The sequence below is a fragment of the Suillus subaureus genome (genome assembly GCF_016647635.1).
Source record: "Suillus subaureus strain MN1 chromosome Unknown BJ212scaffold_332, whole genome shotgun sequence".
Lineage (NCBI taxonomy): Eukaryota > Fungi > Basidiomycota > Agaricomycetes > Boletales > Suillaceae > Suillus > Suillus subaureus.
The window spans coordinates 195-19338 of record NW_024538888.1 but is presented as its reverse complement, the minus strand read 5'-3'; the positions used below and the strand labels follow the sequence as shown (position 1 = coordinate 19338).

The 19144-nt window shown below is 46.6% G+C and overlaps 3 protein-coding genes across 3 annotated transcripts; all 3 read left to right on the top strand.

Annotated features, from left to right (window-relative positions):
* Positions 1-10421: 10421 nt before the first annotated feature.
* On the top strand, positions 10422-10927 carry BJ212DRAFT_1527622 (uncharacterized protein; the record flags this gene model as incomplete). The annotated part of the gene is made up of 2 exons (XM_041341750.1): positions 10422-10636; positions 10697-10927. Coding segments are annotated over 2 exons (372 nt in total), but the record flags the coding sequence as incomplete, so codon positions are not given.
* A 731-nt stretch (positions 10928-11658) lies between these two features.
* Positions 11659-12122, top strand: BJ212DRAFT_1291427 (uncharacterized protein; the record flags this gene model as incomplete). Its single annotated transcript, XM_041332112.1, has 2 exons — positions 11659-11779; positions 11854-12122. Coding segments are annotated over 2 exons (390 nt in total), but the record flags the coding sequence as incomplete, so codon positions are not given.
* Positions 12123-15855: 3733 nt separating this feature from the next.
* On the top strand, positions 15856-16248 carry BJ212DRAFT_1204657 (uncharacterized protein; the record flags this gene model as incomplete). The annotated part of the gene is made up of 1 exon (XM_041329139.1): positions 15856-16248. A coding segment is annotated over one exon (393 nt), but the record flags the coding sequence as incomplete, so codon positions are not given.
* Between the last annotated feature and the right edge of the window lie 2896 nt (positions 16249-19144).

Here is a 19144-nt window from a genome sequence, read left to right as displayed (position 1 = left end):
GTGCCTTGGACATCAAGATGAAAAGGGCAAGAAGCTGAAGAAGCAATGACTGAAGGACCAACCAAGGGACCATACACTCTGTTCAAAAACTCCATGCCCAAGGCTTGCACCTGCATGGTGGCCACAGTAGGACCAAGGTTGCTGATGGTCAGTGCCAGGAAGGATGGATTGCTGGCAGTGTGTGCCTAGTGAAGCTTCTTGACCAAGCCGACCAGGCTGTCAACAACTGTGACAGTGTGGCCGACATCTTGCTGCATCTGAGAGAACTCCGCATGCATTGACAACATGTGGGTCTCGAAATCTCTCTCCATAGCATTGACCCTGGTGAGAGCATCCTGGTCAACCATTTGCATGGCAGCGACCTGTGCAGCAAGGGCAAGGACATGTTTGTGAACATTGCTAATGGTTGGTGGCAAAGATGCTGAGTGGAAGGAAACGTGGTTGGCAGCAGGAGTGGGGGAGGGGATGCCCAAGGGCATGTTGTTGGAGGTGGGTTCCAGCCAATGGTCAGCAGGGAAGTCATCTTCCAAAGTGATGGGGTCAGGCTGATTGCTGGTGACCACATCCTGCATCTCAGCATTGATGTTGGTGGGCTTCCTGGCATTGATATCAGCATTGATGTCAGCTGCTTCAGCAGTGGGAACCAAGGCATCTAGAAAGAATGTCAAAGTGTGTTCAGATGAAACAAAGAATGACTTACCTGTGTCCTTCACTGCTTCCTCCTTGGACTCCAAGATGGGAGTTGCTGGACATGCCTGAGAAGTTGCTCTGGCATTCCTTGAGTGTGCCCTGGGCTTGGAGGCTGATGTGGCCTTGGATTTCAGGGGAGTGTGGGCAGGCTGCTGGGCTGATGTGGCTGATGCTGGTCAGTTGCACTGCACCTTCATCTTGTGGCACTTGGAGCAGGCCTTCATAGGCTGCCCATTCATGCCAACAATGACGAGTCATGGCACATCCACATCAACACACCTCTTGCAGGGTGGGTCATACTATTGGATGATTAGTACTCTTGCTCAGTATGAGGTAGAAGACAGGTGACTTACAACATTGGCCTCTGCATTAGCCTTTGCAAGTCGGTGATCTTGGCTGCCTTTGCCTTCCCTTCACCTTTGTCAGGCATGGGGCCAATGGTGACCTCAGACTGCTGATGAGAAATGTTGAGGGGTGGAGATCACAGGGCAGAGGTAAATCTCACCTTCTTGACCCCTTGAGTTGATCTCTGCTTGTGAGTTAGCAACCAGGTGAAGATGCACAACACTGATGTACTTACCTTTGATTTTGGTGAAGCCACCGGTACAGGTTCAATGGTCTTTGACCACTAGAGTGATGTTAAAACATGCATGACAATGCATTAAAAAACAAAACATACCTTGGGCAGTATGATGACAAGTCCAGGAAGCTGGTCCTGATCCTTGTCCTCAGTGTCAGTGAACAAGGCTTTTGACATTGCCTTGGACACTCTGCATCTCTTGCAGCCTTTGTCAGCATCTGGGCTATCCTCTCTGGACCTGCAAGTCCCGCAGGTGGGTCATTTTCCCTTGTTGGTCATCTGATGACTGGTGACAGGGAGAGAGTCAATTGGGGGGATGGAAATGTCCTTGGGAGCTGGGACCAGGGCAACCTGAGGTGCAGGTGCAGGCGCAGTTGTGCTGCCTTTTACTGTGAAGGAAGGTTAGTTAACAGATGTCAGTATCATCTGTGGCAACACGCCAACTCACCATAACCAGTGGTCTTTGGGGAGAACAGGTGGGCCTCCATGCGAGGATCTTTATCCTGCACATGGGCCCACAGTGGCCACTTGCCTTTATTTATGGTCGCCCTCACCTCAGCTGCTGCAGAGAGCAGGAATGGCAAGATGACCAAGGCAAGCCTGCCATACTGCTGAAGAGCAGTGGACTTTGGAGTGTCAGTATGTGCATGAGAGGAATCAGGCTGAAAGAAACTCACCACTTTGCTTGCAATATCATGAGCTTGGTCAACGACCACATGACCATCTGCTTCCCAAAGCTTAACTCAGTGAACTGCAGCATGGACAGAAGTATCAGCAAGTGCCAAAGCAAAGTTGCATTCGAGTTCAGTAGACATCGTGATAGTGGGATTGAGACAATGTAAGAGTTCAAGAATGTATAAAAGATAGGAAGAGATGAAGGTGTCAACCTTGTTAAATGGGAAAGAATTTGGTGTGGATGTGAATTGGACTTGAACACTGAAGTCCACAAATGATGCTTTGGTTGGCAAAATTTGATGCCACCGGTAATGGCCGAGGTGTGAGTGGCCCAACGTGTCACTGGTGGCAATGGCCAAGGTGTGGCAGCAACTGTGTGACTTCTGCATTGTCGATCCAAATCGGGATTGCAGTGGTCCACACATCACATCCAACTATGCCACCTGCCAGCACACAACTGTTGGAATCCATTGCCAGCATTGTGGATTCTCAGGAACATCTGATTGACAAAGCTTGGAGATTCCAAGACAAGTGCATCAAAGCCAATCAGAACTTTTTTGTCACATGGGACCAGTGGGTGCCACCAAAGTTGTGGCCAACTCCATCCCCTCAAAGAGTGGTGATTCCTCCAGGTCTGCAGACAATTTGCATTCGACCCAAACCACCTACTCAATCCCAGACTTGTCGACTGACTAAATCCAAACAATCACTCATGCCATCCTGCAAGAAAACCACAAAGGAGCTTGCCAAGGAACATTTTGGGCATGAAAGTAAGTGCTTCATTGACTTCACCTGTGATATTTTCTTGATGAAATGTCAGAATTTGACATGTGCTGGGGCACTGAGAGCGATGAACCACTGAGCACCTTGGTCAAACCAGACTCAATTGCTTGGGCAGATTTCGGACAGGAATGTAAGTGTTTGATTCAATTGACCTTTGCTATGCATTTATGATACTCCAGAATTTGACATGTGCTGGGGTACTGAGGCTGACAAAGCACTAACTGTGGAGACACCGAATGTGGGTCCATCAGCCAAGCCACATTTTGGTGTGAAAAGTAAGTCCTGGCCATGTATATAATGGCTGATTGCTGACCCAAGACAGCATTTGACATGTGCTGGGACGCTGAGGTTGATCCTGTGCTGATCATTGCTGCAAGTACAGCCGAGCCTCAACCCACCATTCAATATGACCTCTGTTGGGATGATGCACCAATGGTATCCAAGATCGACTCAGCACTGATGAAGACTGAGACCTATGATATGTGTTAGGAAGAAACACCTTCTGCATCAGCAGTAGGGTACAAAGGTGAGTATCAGTCATTTACAAGACTAACTGTGACTGACTTATATTCAGCCAATTCCGACATGTGCTGGGGAGATTTGCCACCGGGCACAGATGGTGACCATGATGGTGTGCTGACTCGGCATGGCTTGCTGAGTCAGATTGTGGAAGGCAGCAAGGAATTGCTGCACTGAGCTAACAAGAGGCTTGAAACCATTGACACCTTGATGGATCAATCAGGTAAGTGTTTTCACCAAGTCTTCACACTGATTACCAATGACACAAGTCCATAGATGTCACTGATGCTGACAAGGATTTGATCATGACCTATAGGGGCATGTGGCACCAATATGTTGAAGCTGGGAATGATATGAGCAAGATTCAACATATTATGACCATGCACCAGCAGGTGGATGATCCCTTGCATTTATTGCTGCTTGCAATGAGGAGAATGGGCAGGGGGAAATCCCCTATCCAGTAGTTTAGATCACTTAATTCTATTGTATATACCAAGTGTTGTGAAGATGTAGTAATAGATATCAAGACCCGATGACCAATGACCAATGACCAACACCAACTACCCATGAGCACCAAGCACTGACAACACAACAATGACTAAGTGTAGTCAGTGTATCTCTTGGGCTTTTGCTGAGGTCTGGCACCAAGGGAGTTGTCAGCCTTGCTCCTGGTGTGCCTTGCTGTTGCATCAGAGAGCAAGTTTGCCACTGACTGGGTGACCCTGGTCTTCTTCAGCAACCAATCCTGCAAGACCAGTGATGCAGCTCTGACAGCTTTAGTCTTCTTTGGTGCTTAGTCCTGCACCGCTGGGGATGAGCAAAGGTGTTCAAGACTCCACCAAATTGAACGTGAGTGGAAGCTGCAAGGATACTAACCAGCCTTTGTTGCAACACCACTGGGAGTTTCATTATCTGAACCCTTGGCAATCTGTGCAGCCAGCATTGTGGTCTTGGCTGAGGCAGATGGCTTGCTGGGATGGGAGATTGACCCTGCTGAATGCACCATTGGTCGGGCATCATGTGCCAAGGCCAGCCTGGTTGAGCTGGTGGTGGGTTCTACTCTAATGGTCTGCCTTGAGTTTGTGGCGGTGGTTTCTGCATTGCCAACATGATCATCAGCATCAGACTCCCTTGATTCTTCCTCAGCAGAACTGATGCAAGGTCGTTTGGTCGGCCTCAGCCGACCTTTGACAAGTGGGGATGGCCAGTGGTTGGGACTACTGGGCTGGGAGTTTGTGGATGTGGCCAATGCCTGTCTGGTTGGCCTGGGGCCAACACTCTCATCATCGGCATTACCATCAGAGTCATCAGACCCAGCGCCTACAGGTGGGCACATCTTGCCCTTGTCATCAATCCAGGCCTTGAACTGAAATGTCAGTCCAACCCAGTTCTCCTGTTGGTCAAACCAATAGTCCAACAAGGTGTTGGCTTCACAGTGAGTAAGTTTGGATGGCTCCCAGATTTGAATACCATCCAGCAGGTATGTGCTGGAGATGAACCTGGATTGTCCCTTCAAGATGTCACTCCATGGCACTGGGACCTTTGGCCTTCCACAACATCTTCCTGCAGCAGCAAAGATCAGAATGTGGTGCAAGTTACCTGATATGATACTTACTGTAATGAATGGTAAGGAAAGACTGAATTATGCTCTTCTTGGTTCCCAGCAGGACATTGTCCATATTGGGCAAGATCAGCAAGCCCATGCGGTCCTGGTCAAACTCATAGTATGGTTTGGGAATTTGGCAAGTACCTCCACTCACAGTGCCTTCCAGGTCTTGATCTTGATCTTGGTAGACATGATGCTAATTAGATACTGAACCTGACATACTGCCCCAAGACTCACCAAATACATCACTGAGGAAATCTTCCCATCCCACTAGGATGACCTGCCAGTCCTTTGTTTTCATGAAGCTGGATCCCTTGCCAAGCTGTTTATTGAAGTCGAACCTGCCAGGCAATGTCAACAAAATCACTGACTGACCAACCGACTGACTCACCCAGATGTTTTGAGGTGGCCCTTCTTATCCTTCCAGGAACCCAATACAAATAGTCTCATGCCAGCCTGAGCAAACATCTCTGTGGCAAACTGCTTGATCATCTTTTCTCCCTTTTGCTCAGCAGCCTTGGCCTGGACTGCGGCATTGGGCACTTGATTGGTCCACTCATTGGCCTTTGCCTCAGCTTCCTCCAACTTCTTTTTATTCAGGCCTTTCATGATTGCAGTCATCATAAGTTGATACCTCTTCAGGACTTCTTTCTGGTTTGGCTTCTGCCTGGTCTCCTCCTCAACTTCATCCCATATCTGCTAAAGGATGTCAGCCTTCCTTTGCTCTTTGATGACTTGGTGTGCTGTCCATTTCCTCTGGAGCTTCATGGAAGGTTTGGCATTGGCCCTGCATTTCTTGTGATTGTGGAACCACTCCTTGTATTTCTGTATATGAAGAGTGTCTTCATATAGCATGACCGATGCCAGAGCCGAAACACTCACTTTTTCTGTTGCTTCAAGAGCTCTTTGTCCATGGTTGGAGCAAGGAGTTTGGTCTCTCTGGCAGCTGCTTTGAAAATCTGTCATTGCTTGGTTCCACTTGCCTTCTCCCAGTCCTCAACATGGGAACACAGAGTGGTAGTCTTTTGGTCGTTCAACTGAGGCTGATCCCCTGAATTGATCTTGGTCCAAGGCATGTCACTGTTTTAAAAGCTAAGATTGAAGACCTGGAAATGTGAGTGCAGGGGAGGGTTGATACAGTTGATGGAAGAAAAAATGGAGGACAGGGTCTTGTGAGCAATGCTTCCAATGTGTGACATGCCCATGCCATAAGCACACATAAGGCATATATTGTGCCGAATAGGATGATTTACATTGTTACAGGACTCATTAGAACAGTTGAAACACATCAGTTGGTATTTGCAGTGAACTCAGAGGTCCTGAAGGCCTCTCAAAGTTATTATACAGGCAATGACTGTGAACCATGCATATCCTGGCATGAAAATCCCTGAGGATGATTTACCCAAGATCAAAACAACTATTACATACAATAATGCATTGCATTTAGTGTTTGACAGTCATATGCAAGGACCCAACTGTTCTCAAGTCTAAGCATTCTATTCCAAACAACTTATCCAGGCAATCCCAGCCCTACTTCAGTCCATGATCAAGTCAAAGCCAAAGGCCTGGAGTCCTCCTGAGGCATCCTCTTTAGTTCGATGGGTGGACAAAAGAACAACTAGGGGAGATAAAGGTCAATTTGTCAAGGCTCAACGTGACAACAGAAGCAAATCAGTGCATTCATCCCCTAGTATTAAGAACCATGCTCAAAGAAGAGAGAGACTGACTCAGAGGGGCTTGGCCTCAGCTCGTATGCTGTGCCCCTTACCCAAGTATGTGCCCTTCATTTCAGAGGAAGTCCAATGATGGTCTGACGAAGTCCGGAGGACTTCCGGAGGAGTGTGGGAGAGTTCTGGAGGAATGCAGGAAGTGCTCAGGAGAGTTCCCACTGCAGGGTAGTACTTCTACAGGAAATGGGATGGAAGGGTAGGATGTCTGGAGGTCCAGAGGACAGGAGGACAGGATGTCCAGAGGTCTGGAAGTATGGAGGACAGGAGGACAGGATGTCCAGAGGTCTGGAAGTATGGAGGACAGGATGTCTGAGGGTTAGGAGGACAGGACATCCAAAGGACAGGACACCCAGAGGTGCACAGGACAGGATGTCCAGGGGTCCAGAAGGAATAAGGGCTACATTGGATGAAGTCTGATATAGAAGCAAACAGAGGTAGACTACCCTTAGGTAGAGTTGGAGAGACAGGAAGTGGACCAATGTCCAGAGAGAGGGTAAGTGCTGGAAGGGCAAGACTCCAGCCTAGGGAAGCAATCCCTAGACTTGGGACAGAGACATAGGGGACAAATCTGAAAGTCCAGAATTCTGGCCTAGGGAATCCATCCCTAGGCCTTATGAAAAAGGACAAGACTCAGATGGACTGAAGTCTGGAAGAAGATTAGGCAAGTAGAACAGGATCTAAGATGATATTCAAACTAAGGAAACTACGGGAGTATCTACAGGGGTTATACATATACTGGAGAATATCTGAGGGGATCAGTAAGCAACAGAGTAAGGCTATGTATGAGCATGTGGAAACACATTGGTAAGTAAGACAGAACATAAGTAAATGAACTCAGAGATGAAGACTTGTACAAGGATCAATTAGCAAGACGGAAACAGAGATAACTGAGAACCAGAAAGGCAAAGATGCCTAAATGGAGATAGGTGCAGGATCTCGGATAGAGGGCAGGAATAGGTCCAGAGATAGTAACAGTTAATATCTAGAGGTCTGGAGATCTGGGGATTCAGAAGGCAGGGCAGAAACAGGACTAAGATATGTGAGGTAGTGGATGTAGTCCGGAATCTGAGAGGAGGTAAAGTCCAGATGTCTTGCTGGACAGAATGTGCATAGGGTGAACAGGATAGGGGATCCAGGAATGAGTCAGATATGGGGTCCAGAAATAGGTCTGGAAGGTGTGGGAATATGATGGGATCTATGTCTGGCATACAGGATATGACACCTAGAAAATCCCATACAAAGAAGGGATCCCCCAGAGGACTTCATGGGGAGGGTGACTACCAATACTATGACCTCAGTGAATGGAACTTGGAGCCTTGTCAGCTTCAAAAGTCCATGGCAAGCTCACCATTTGCTTCCCTCATGCAATTTATTGATGCTGAGAATTTATCAAGAGTCAAAATGACTATCTGTGCCAGTGGAAGGACAAGACCAATGAGTACTTGGACCTGCTCCTTTGGCAAGAGGGTCCACCTTCAACCAGAACTTGCTTGGTCTGTCCAAAGGACAGAGTCTATAGATGTCATGGCTGCATGGACAAGCCCCTGTTCTGCACTCATTGCTGTAGGACTGCTCACAGCTGCATGCCTTTCCATAGGATCAGTCTGTCATATCCGCATATCCAGATCTCAGATCCGATCCTTATCTCATTTCAGATCTGATCCACATCTTATCTCCAATCCTATTCACATCTTATCTCCCTCCAACATCTTGTCATCCAATCTGTCCACTCATCCAGTCTGGTCCACAATTCATCTGAATCCACAACCAGCACTTGTCTCCTTTTGGTAATCCCCTAACTCTGGTATTTCGGCTATCTGTATATCCATCCTGCTCCCTGATCCATTACCTATGTTTCATTTCCATTTCATGATTTGTGATCCGTTTCTACTTACCAATAGACTATCCATATGCTTCATACATAGCCTTGGACTCTGCTGATTGATCATTCCATTAGATACCTATAGTATATAACCTCCTGTAACTCTCTGTAGCACCTCAGTTCAAATATCAACTTAGTTCTGCTCATTCCTGTCCTCTAGACCTGAGTACTGCTACTCTCGTCACCCTCTGAGACTTAGGATTGATTCCTATAGTCTATCTGCATCCACCTCTGTCTACAACAGCCATTACTGCTAGTTTCTGGTCTGGACTCATCCAGATTAGTCTTACAATACTTATCCCTCATCTGGAAGTCATCTGGATCTGCTATGCTACCCATCCAACTCTCCAGATGCATTAGTCTTGCCTTCCTGAAATAAGGGGCAATACTCAAGTAAGGGGCACAGCACATGAGCTGAGGCTGAAGCCCTTAGGATCCATTAACCCTTGAGTACAACCTTAACACAGTCAATGGACTGGGGGATTCTTCAAGGACACTTCCTTGACCAAGATCGGTCTGGAAATACACCTTGGTCACACAGGAGAGCCTTGCCCTGGACTTACTGATGAGTGGTACAACACAGATGATGAAGATGACCATTTGACCGAAGGCCCTTGGGTGCCCCTGGTCAATGATCCTCAGACCACCATGGTAGTGGATACCTCAGGGCTCCACTCACTGATGATCAGATTCTGTTGGTGCCCCAGGGCCCTGAGCACCAACATGCAACTATTTGATATTGGCCTGTTTCCTGCATCTTTCACTTTGCTGAAGACAGCATTCACATTTGTGGTGTTGGACAACTTCCTGTTGGACAACCTGGAATGCAGGACATCGGCAATGAACTACTACAGTAAGTTGAGGAGGGTGACATCCAGCATCTTCCCTCATCTGGTTCCAGTGAGTGAGGATCATGGCTGCCATCACATTGCTAATAAATGCTGACAGGACTGATACCGGGAATTGATGAGGGTCAGCAGGCAGTGGTGGCAGCTGAAACAGCTCAAGTGGCATGGGTTCAGCCATGAGAAGCCAAAGCCAAAGGCAGGGGAGCTTGCACTTTTTTGCCCAGCATGCCCACAGCCCAGCATTAATGTCAATTTGGCAGACAGGAATGCAGCCAATCCTGCCTGGCTGTATTCAAGATCCTTGGTAATGGACAGCAATTTCAAGGCTGAGCATTTGTATCCAGCCAATCCAACTGATGAGGTCACATTGACCAATGGCTTGGGATTCATGGTCAGTGATGCCCAATACAAAATGCATCTTGCTGATGCGCAGGACACCATGCAAAGGTCTGATTTCAACAATCACCAAGCAGTCAACCAAGCAGATGCATCTTGGCACAGGCTTGAAGTGACTGGCATTGGTGGGTGTGCTTGCACTAGACACAGGTGTTTCATTCCACATTCAATGGTGGACTTTCAGAAGGGGGAAAGGTTTGCTGTTCAAAATACTATATTGGACTGGGTTGAACTGATGCTTTGGTCAGCCTAAGGCAAATGAACATGGATTATGCACTGTGTCAAGCACTGTCTTACAACACCAATGGATTTGACCGGGCATTTACATTCTACGACATTAATTGTCAATATCACAAGCATCTCAACCAGCAGATTGACACGTTCCCATATCTCAATCTTCCATGGGGCATGGACATCATTCCTGGCATTGGCCTCTAGCACGTTCACAGACATCAAGACAAATGTTATGTTTGGTATGCCTCCAACTTCATCACTGGTGCCGCAAGGATAGATGGCAAAATCATGGAGACCCTTTGGGCACCATTGAACATTATATTGCCCTCAGCGAGGGGGATGTCCACCCCCCACTGAAAGGAATGCTTGGACTTTCAAATGAATGACTGCAATTTCATGAAGATGATTCACATGAGTGAGTAATAATGCATTGCCAAGATAACAAATACTGATGTGTCCAGGCAAATTCCTTTGCTGAAAATTCAAGGAAGCTGTCCAGGGAGTGAAAGACAGCCAATATGCATTTGACTGGTTGAGTGAGACCACCGACAATGAAACTCTAGTGAAATGGGAAGCTGAGGCCACAGCAGCTCAGGATGACCAACTCCAAAATCCCAGTGCCATGGACATATATGAAGTTAAATTGACAAAAGGTCAGTCACAATGCAACACCTATTTACAACATGCTGACATGTTTGAGACAACACTGACAAAAAAACAGCAAGAGTTGCGCCTGTTGAACTGCCAGGCAAGGTGGCCAGCTGGTAACATCTACCGCAGTGCTGTGACTTGGCTGGCTGCTGGAATTACTCTTGAGGAGACCCAAGTAGCCCTCCTAATTGATGTAAAGAAACTGGGAAGGTGGCCGACCAACACCCAAAAGCTGGCTGTGGCTCAGCATTGCAACTGATTGCAAGGCCAACTTGATGAATTCATCAGGGCAGCAGTCACATTTCTTGGTGATGAATATGAGGGCTATGACCAGCTAGATGACATGAACATGATATTAGATGCTGCAGAATTGCAGTCTGTGGGGTCATCATCTGACCATGCTGATCAGTCCAATGATGAAGATGACAATGTGCCAGTGGAGTTCAACCCCGAGACAGTTGTGATTCCTTTGCCCTCCAACATTGGCATTGACAAGTGCGCCCAGTGGGGTGTCACTGACCTTGTGCTGCAAGAAATATCATTGAGAGAAGGCCAGGCAAATGATGCTTTGCATGCCATCAGGGTTAACTTGGCCAACAAGGCCATTCTCTTTTGCACCATGGTTTGGACAGCAAAATCACAAGCTTGGTTGACCAGAGCATGGGCTCAGGTGCACTCAGTCAACAAGCTTCTTCAGTTGAGCACACAGATCTACTCAAAATGCCGCAAGCAGCTCATTGAACTCAGTGCCAACGACTTATTGACCAAATATCGGCCATTGCAAAAGGCTAGTGTAGGGATTTCATATTCTGTGGGCTTGTATAGGCAGATATTACTTAGTGTTATGTTCGCACTTTTGGTGCTTATGTAATAATCATAGTTTTCACCACCTACCAGTACCAGTCTGAGACTGAGCAGTTATTAGCATGATTTCCTATCCTCTCTGAGCACTGAGCTTAGTCCAGAAACCCTTTAGGGTTGAATAGCAGCTAGGCATAGCACATTTAGCCCAACATTAGAAGTCTACTTTCCAGTTCTCTTCTTGTTGTGTTTCCCACACCGGCCTCAAGGCTACTACTGTTGTGGCCAACCCAAATGCACACGGTCAAAGGAATAGCACCTTGGCATGGTTCTGGTCCATTGATGTGGAGGGAGATTCTGATAGCAATGACTGGATGAATGAATGTGCATACTCAGCCGACCGATGCTGACCAGCACAGTCTCATTCAGTCCTGGTTGTTGCTAATTGCTTGTCACAGTTTACCATATCCATTGGCTGTGTACCCTAACACTTTGCAATCATTGGGCAGAGGAGCTGTTTCTTGTCAGTTGGGAAATGACTTGGATGGTAAAATTCTTTCTTCATAAATCCAACCAATGGGTTGGCCAAATGCATGAGGCCGAAGCAAATGAGATGGTTAGTCATTGGTGCTATGCAGCCTGGCAGGCTCAGATTTATCTCCGACTCTCCCAGAATGCCCAAGATGGCTTTGAAAGAATAAAAGGGGTGGCTGTGGTGGCAGGGTAACCAGGGTCCACTTGTGGCCACATCTGCACTTGGACTCACCTAAATTAGGACAATGGTGAGTGCCACTGTGGATGTGCCACAACTACATTACCGATCACTACAAAATGCCTTCTGACCCAGAACTACACCTAGCACCTCCCAATATGTCCAACTCCTCTACAGTTTCTGTATATGATCTGAGTCACTTCACCACTTTGGATGCTGCAAACGTCTTAGAGTTTGCCACATCTCACTTTGCCACCATCTGGCTCATCTGCAACCAAAACTATGTGCCTCACACCCCAGCCTACAAAGCCAGCTTCATCCAGCACATTCAATGGGAAGCAGATGTGAGTGTCTCATCAGTCAGTCAGTCGGTCAGTCACATTTTACCTGATGACCCCTACAGTGTTTTGTGTTCCCCTTCATCAATATGTGTGTGGTGCTCAACATCCATCCCACCATGCCTGACCTCCTCTGCAGCATCATTGGTTGCTTCATCTGCTTCCAAACTGGTACCATCACTACCGATGTATTCCATGACAAATTCTTTGCACATTGTTCTCTGAGCAACCCAACCCTGGGCTCCACTCACCAACTCATGTGAGAATACAACCACAATTGGTGAATGGATCATTTTGACAGGTTGGGGTTTGAATTGCTGCTCTTGGACCTTCAGGAGGTCATGGAGATGACCAGAGACCACTTTGAGCAGCTGGTCGGTCATTTCTCTCTCATCCTTAACTTACACTCATTATTGTTTCTAGCCGATGGGAACAATGCTACTTCCAGGTCCTGTGATCACTGACCAGGCAGATGGAGATGCCCTTGTCAATCAAATTGTGGTGGTCAGGGCCCATCTCCAACAGCTCAGTGATGCATTGTCTTGTTTGCTGGAGGAGAAGACACAAGTTGCCACAGTGGCTGCAGCCACCATGGCAAGACTTGAGGCACTGATGGATGAGCTCTTGGATTCTCTTTGGTGATTTGTTGCCAAGAGGTCACTATTATTACTTACTGTACATACTGTCTTGCTGAGCAGTGACTATGATTACTTACTGTACATATGGTCCTATCCCTTATTTCACCAAATATCCTGGAAATATACATAGTTTTACTAAATGTGATTTGGTTCTTGAAGGTCTTTGAATATGAGCAACTGAAGATGAAGCCCTCCCACCAATTGCACCAAGAATGCTGGAAATATACATAATGTGACTTTGATTCACCTAATGTACTGGAAATGTACATAGTGCTACTACTTGTGTGTGGGTCACTTATTATATCAGCCAATCAACAATTATTTCTCCTCTCCCTCTCCCCCAATAATGATCCAAATCCAGACTGACTGGGCATTGCATACAACATGCATTGCGGCCGACTTTGTGTACATGATCTTTGCTTTTCATGTCTCCAGTCAGCACCAGTCAGTCTTGCCACCACTAGAACTGGATGTGCCAACCATGCTTGCTTGTCAGCAACTGGTCTGGGTTCTTGCCGATGCCTACACAAACCTGAGTCAGCCATTTCTTCCTCTCAGTCAGAGATGTACTGACTCATCCCAGTTCAGCTCGATCTTGACATGATTTGCTACAATGAAGCCCTCGACAGACACTCCACTGGCCAGATCGCAAAACATGAAGAAGCTCTGCTTCAAAAGTTTCCTCATCCCTCCCAGCAATTATTGGACAAGCCCTTGGTCCTTGTCGATTCTGGCAGCTGCATAATCTTATGGTACCTCCCAGAAGCAATTAACCACTGGATCCAAGTGAGTCTGTGTATTATCACTTATCAGCCAGCATTTGATGTAACCCAATAGGCCAATATGGACAGTGCAACTGTCAGCATGAGTTTTCTCCTCAAGAGGAGCACGTCCAGTGGGACAGAGACCAATTGGAGGACATGTTCCAATTATTTTCATGTCAGCAACCGACCCCCTCTGACCCTGGGATGCATCAATGTCGCCCCCTGCTGGTTCCAGCAAGGCCAAGAGGTAAGACCTCTTGCTTCTGCTGAGCTGCCAATACTCACTTGAATACAGTGGCTCAAAAAACTGTCTGCATGTTTTTGCATTTTTCACTATCTATGATATTGTGTGAGAATGAACAAATGCCTCAAGAACATGCTTATACCACATTGTAGTATGGCTTCAGGGCTTTCATTTGAGCCCTACACCGTGGGAATCGGTGGAGATATGGTGGAGACATAAGGCTTACAAAATCATGACTCATGCGGACAGTTTTTTGAGCACATATTAAAACTATATAAATCATCATTTATGACACCATAACAATCATGCCACCATTAAATAAATTATAAAGTGGTGTCATTATGTCATTTTAAAATCATATCTAACTATAAAAACCAAAAATTTCCATATGTCATGGTTATATTCACCATGAAAGCCACCCCCCCTGCTCAAAGGGATAATATCCTCTCTCTTTCCTATTCTGGCCTCCCTGCTTGTCAAATTTCCTCTAGAACTGGAGTATCCAAGTCCACTGTGGCCAAGTTCATCAAGAAAGTCACACAGACAAGGAAAACTTCTGTGAAGGGTGTCCATCCAAGCTCACCTCTACTGATAGGAGGGCTATTATTCAACATATCACTACAGGAAAGGCTGATAATGCTGTCCAGGTCACCTATTACATCAATTCCACCATCACATTCCCTGTCTCTTCACACACTGTGAGAAACATTCTCAAGACAGCTCATCTCAGGTCAGTAACAAGGAAGAAAAGGCTCTCCTCTCTATCACACATATGCAGAGATGACTAACCTTTGCCTTAGCCCATCAGAATTGGATTACACAGACTGGAAGCATGTTATATGATCATATAAGACCACAATAAATAGGATTGGGTCAGATGGCAAGGTATATATGTGAAAAAAGAAGGGTGCTAGTCCTCTCTGTATATGTGTGATAGAGAGGAGAGCCTTTTCTTCCTTGTTACTGACCTGAGATGAGCTGTCTTGAGAATGTTTCTCACAGTGTGTGAAGAGACAGGGAATGTGATGGTGGAATTGATGTAATAGGTGACCTGGACAGCATTATCAGCCTTTCCTGTAGTGATATGTTGAATAATAGCCCTCCTATCAGTAGAGGTGAGCTTGGATGGACACCCTTCACAGAAGTTTTCCTTGTCTGTGTGACTTTCTTTGATGAACTTGGCCACAGTGGACTTGGATACTCCAGTTCTAGAGGAAATTTGACAAGCAGGGAGGCCAGAATAGGAAAGAGAGAGGATATTATCCCTTTGAGCAGGGGGGGTGGCTTTCATGGTGAATATAACCATGACATATGGAAATTTTTGGTTTTTATAGTTAGATATGATTTTAAAATGACATAATGACACCACTTTATAATTTATTTAATGGTGGCATGATTGTTATGGTGTCATAAATGATGATTTATATAGTTTTAATATGTGCTCAAAAAACTGTCCGCATGAGTCATGATTTTGTAAGCCTTATGTCTCCACCATATCTCCACCGATTCCCACGGTGTAGGGCTCAAATGAAAGCCCTGAAGCCATACTACAATGTGGTATAAGCATGTTCTTGAGGCATTTGTTCATTCTCACACAATATCATAGATAGTGAAAAATGCAAAAACATGCAGACAGTTTTTTGAGCCACTGTATTCTAGCCACATGGTTTTCCAGCCACCAGTGGGTTCATTCCCAAGGTGTTGGCAACCCTGAAGGGGGACCATGGACCATTGGTCATCATATCAATGCAGTGCTCAGCCCTCCTTGCCTCAGTGGTCCTTCGGGTCATGCATCCAGAGATGTATTGGGCGTTGGTTGCCATGCACATCAATCTCGGTCAATGGGCCTTTGAAAACAATCTCAGTGACATTTATACTCATCTCCAGCTTTGGGCCTCAGTCTTCAACTGCGCATCCATCATATGCAACAGGCAATGTCCCCTTCACCAGGATCCAAGATTGGCTCCAGAGGGGTTTGACCTCATGACCAGTGTTGGCAATTACTCCGATGACCTCATGACCCTTTCCAGCCTCAGAATTCAGCTGCAATATAACTCTGGTTCTATGGTCACCTGCTCCAGACATATCATCAGGCATGGATTCATGTTCACTGGTGATTGCATCATCTGGGCATGGTTCATGTGTGATAGCCTTCACAATTTTGTGGGGACCCCTTGCCCCCATTATGTGAAATACATGGATGTAGTTCAGGATGTAATGGTTTCTGCTTAGATGGCTGTCCCTCTGTATATACCAGTAGAATGTGGTTACAACAGATTGATCTTCATAAATGATGTTTGTTGAATAGCTACAATCAACTTTACTGGATACTGACCGACTGCATCGGCCTACCCTATAGAATCATATGTTAGCATGGCTCTACTTTCAATGTTGGCCAACCAATACACATGAATCAAGAGCATCTGCTGGCATTCAGGCATTTATTTTCATGGGCCCATATGATAGCATCGGGCATTCATGGTCATTGGCCCATTCAATAGCTTCAGCTCCTATTGGCCCACCTGATTACATTGGCCAACACATTCCATCAGCCCATTCAATAGCATCAGCTCCTATCGGCCCACCTGATTACATCAGGCAACACATTCCATGGGCCCATACGATATCATTGGGAATTCAATGTCATCGGCCCACCTGAGTTCATCAGCCAATGCATTCCATTGGCCCATCTGATACCATCAGGTATTCCTTGCCATCAGCCCATTCAATGGCATCAGCTCCTATCAGCCCACCTGATTGCATCAGCCAACACATGCTGTCGGCCCATCTGATAGTATCAGGCATTCAATTTTACCAGCCCACATTATGGCATCAGATATTCATTTTCATTGGTCGGCCCATATGATGGCTTCACACCCACATCGGCCCAGCTGATAACCTCACACACACTCCATCCCATTTTTCCCTGCCCATTGGCCAACATGTTAATATCAAGTATCACTATGCATGGGCCCACCTGATAAACTCAACTCCCATCAAGCTCACCAGCTGAGTGTTAGACACAGGGAAATACTTTCGATTGGCTGAGGTCTGCTGGCCTGTGTGGAACAGGGAATTTTCAACCTCGGCTGCCTGTTTTATACAGGGTATGTGACTGAATGGGCTTGCACATCATTGGTAATGATATACTTGTTGATCACTTCTTGTTACAGTAACGCTTGCCCCTATTCATTTTCTTCCTTCACTTGTGTATTACGTCATGACCATGCCTCAATGCACCATCACTAGACTCATTTCTTACTATACCTGTATTACATCACGATCGCCACTGCTGTCGCTAGATGACTCATTCATTCCTTATCACTGACTCATCCTTATCTATGACTCATTGCTGACGCATACATACCTGCCCTAAAGTACTTACGTCTATATAAGATCGGTTATGTACTTAGTAGATCCTTACTTTAATCCTACTAGGTTTTCACCAGAACTTCCTTCGCTTAAGACCCCCAATCTTAAGTCGTCTGAACACCAATATTCAAGCCAGAGACACTCTCTCTGACTTGTCTTAACGACCCTCACATTTGTGAGGTCTTGATTCAACTTCAGCCGTCACTCTTATCGAGCAGCTGTCATTGCAACTATCCTAGTTCATAACACTTCTGATGTCTTCAAGAATTCTTGCATTGTTATCCAGATGAAGGCCACAGGAGTAGACTGCCATGCTTGACCATGGGGAGTCCACAGCCAGTCTCACCCACATGGAGTCTGCAGCCAGTCTCATCCTTCCTGGGTCTGCAGCCAGTCTTGTCCTCCCTGGATCTGCAACCAGACTCATCTCTCCTGGGTCTGCAACCAGTTTCATCCTCCCTGGGTCTGCAGCTACCCTTGTTTCATCTGGATGTGCAGCCACTCTCGTCCTCTCTGGGTCTGCAGCTACCCTCGTTTCATCTGGATGTGCAGCCACTCTCGTCCTCTCTGGGTCTGCAGCCACTCTTGTCTCTCCTGGGTCTGCAGCCAGAATAAGTTCCCCTGGGTCTGCAGCCAGTCTTGTCCTCCATGGGTCTGCAGCCAGTATCATCCTTCCTCAGTCTGCAGCCAGAATCATCCTCCCAGGGTCTGCAGCCAGTCTCGTCCTCTGTGGGTCTGCAGCCAGAATAGTCCTGTCTGTGTCTGCAGCCATTTTTGTCCTCCCTGGGTCTGCAGCTAGTCTTGTCCTCCCTGTGTCTGCAGCCAGTCTCATCCTGCCTGGATCTGCAGCCAGGCACACCCATCCACAGTCCCCAACCAAGATTCTGAATCTGAAGTATGATCTCTGCGAAGCCACAGCATATAGATGATAGCTGACATTGGCTCTGGTGACTGAACAAGGAATGCTAATGAGTCTTTCAACCTATGAGGGTCTTCATGTCGCATAGCTTTGCTTTGCTTCTTCAGCTCTGAAAGTGCATCTAAGAGAGCTATGCTTTCTGGAATCATCTTCATTAAGTGGAGGGAGGAATCAGCAAGTAGGGTGTGGGGTGATGGCATATTGTGTTCGCATACTTGAGGGAGGCTGCAATTTGAGGGGTTGGAAACATAGTCGTGAACAGATGAGTGATAGATATTCATGGGGAGACTGGTGTCAGTAGGAATATCCATGACAGAGCATAGCTGCACCAGCATCATCTTGGCATCACAGCCCTGACCAGGGCCAAGAAGTTTCAAGATTTGTGACAGTGGCAGAGGGTCTGCAAGTGCAGCAACAATGGACAAGTGTAGGTATGCCCGCTTGGGATCAGCACATGTGGAGAGGATACAATTGTATAACTTGTACACCTCTGTTCCTGCTAGCAGCTTGCTCATCAGTTCAAGCATTAGCTGTAACCAATCATAGGGATCCTTGTATCCATCATTGACAATAAACTTCATCATTGTAGACGCCACAATGAAACATCTGCCAGCTCAGCTCGCCAGCTTGGCAAGGTTATCCCCCAATGGCTGCAGGAAATTGGTATAGCAGCATCACAGCTCTTTAAATGAATGCTGCAAAAATATATAGATGTTGTTGTTGACATCAGCACTGTCTAGCGAGATGATGGTAGCGATGCCC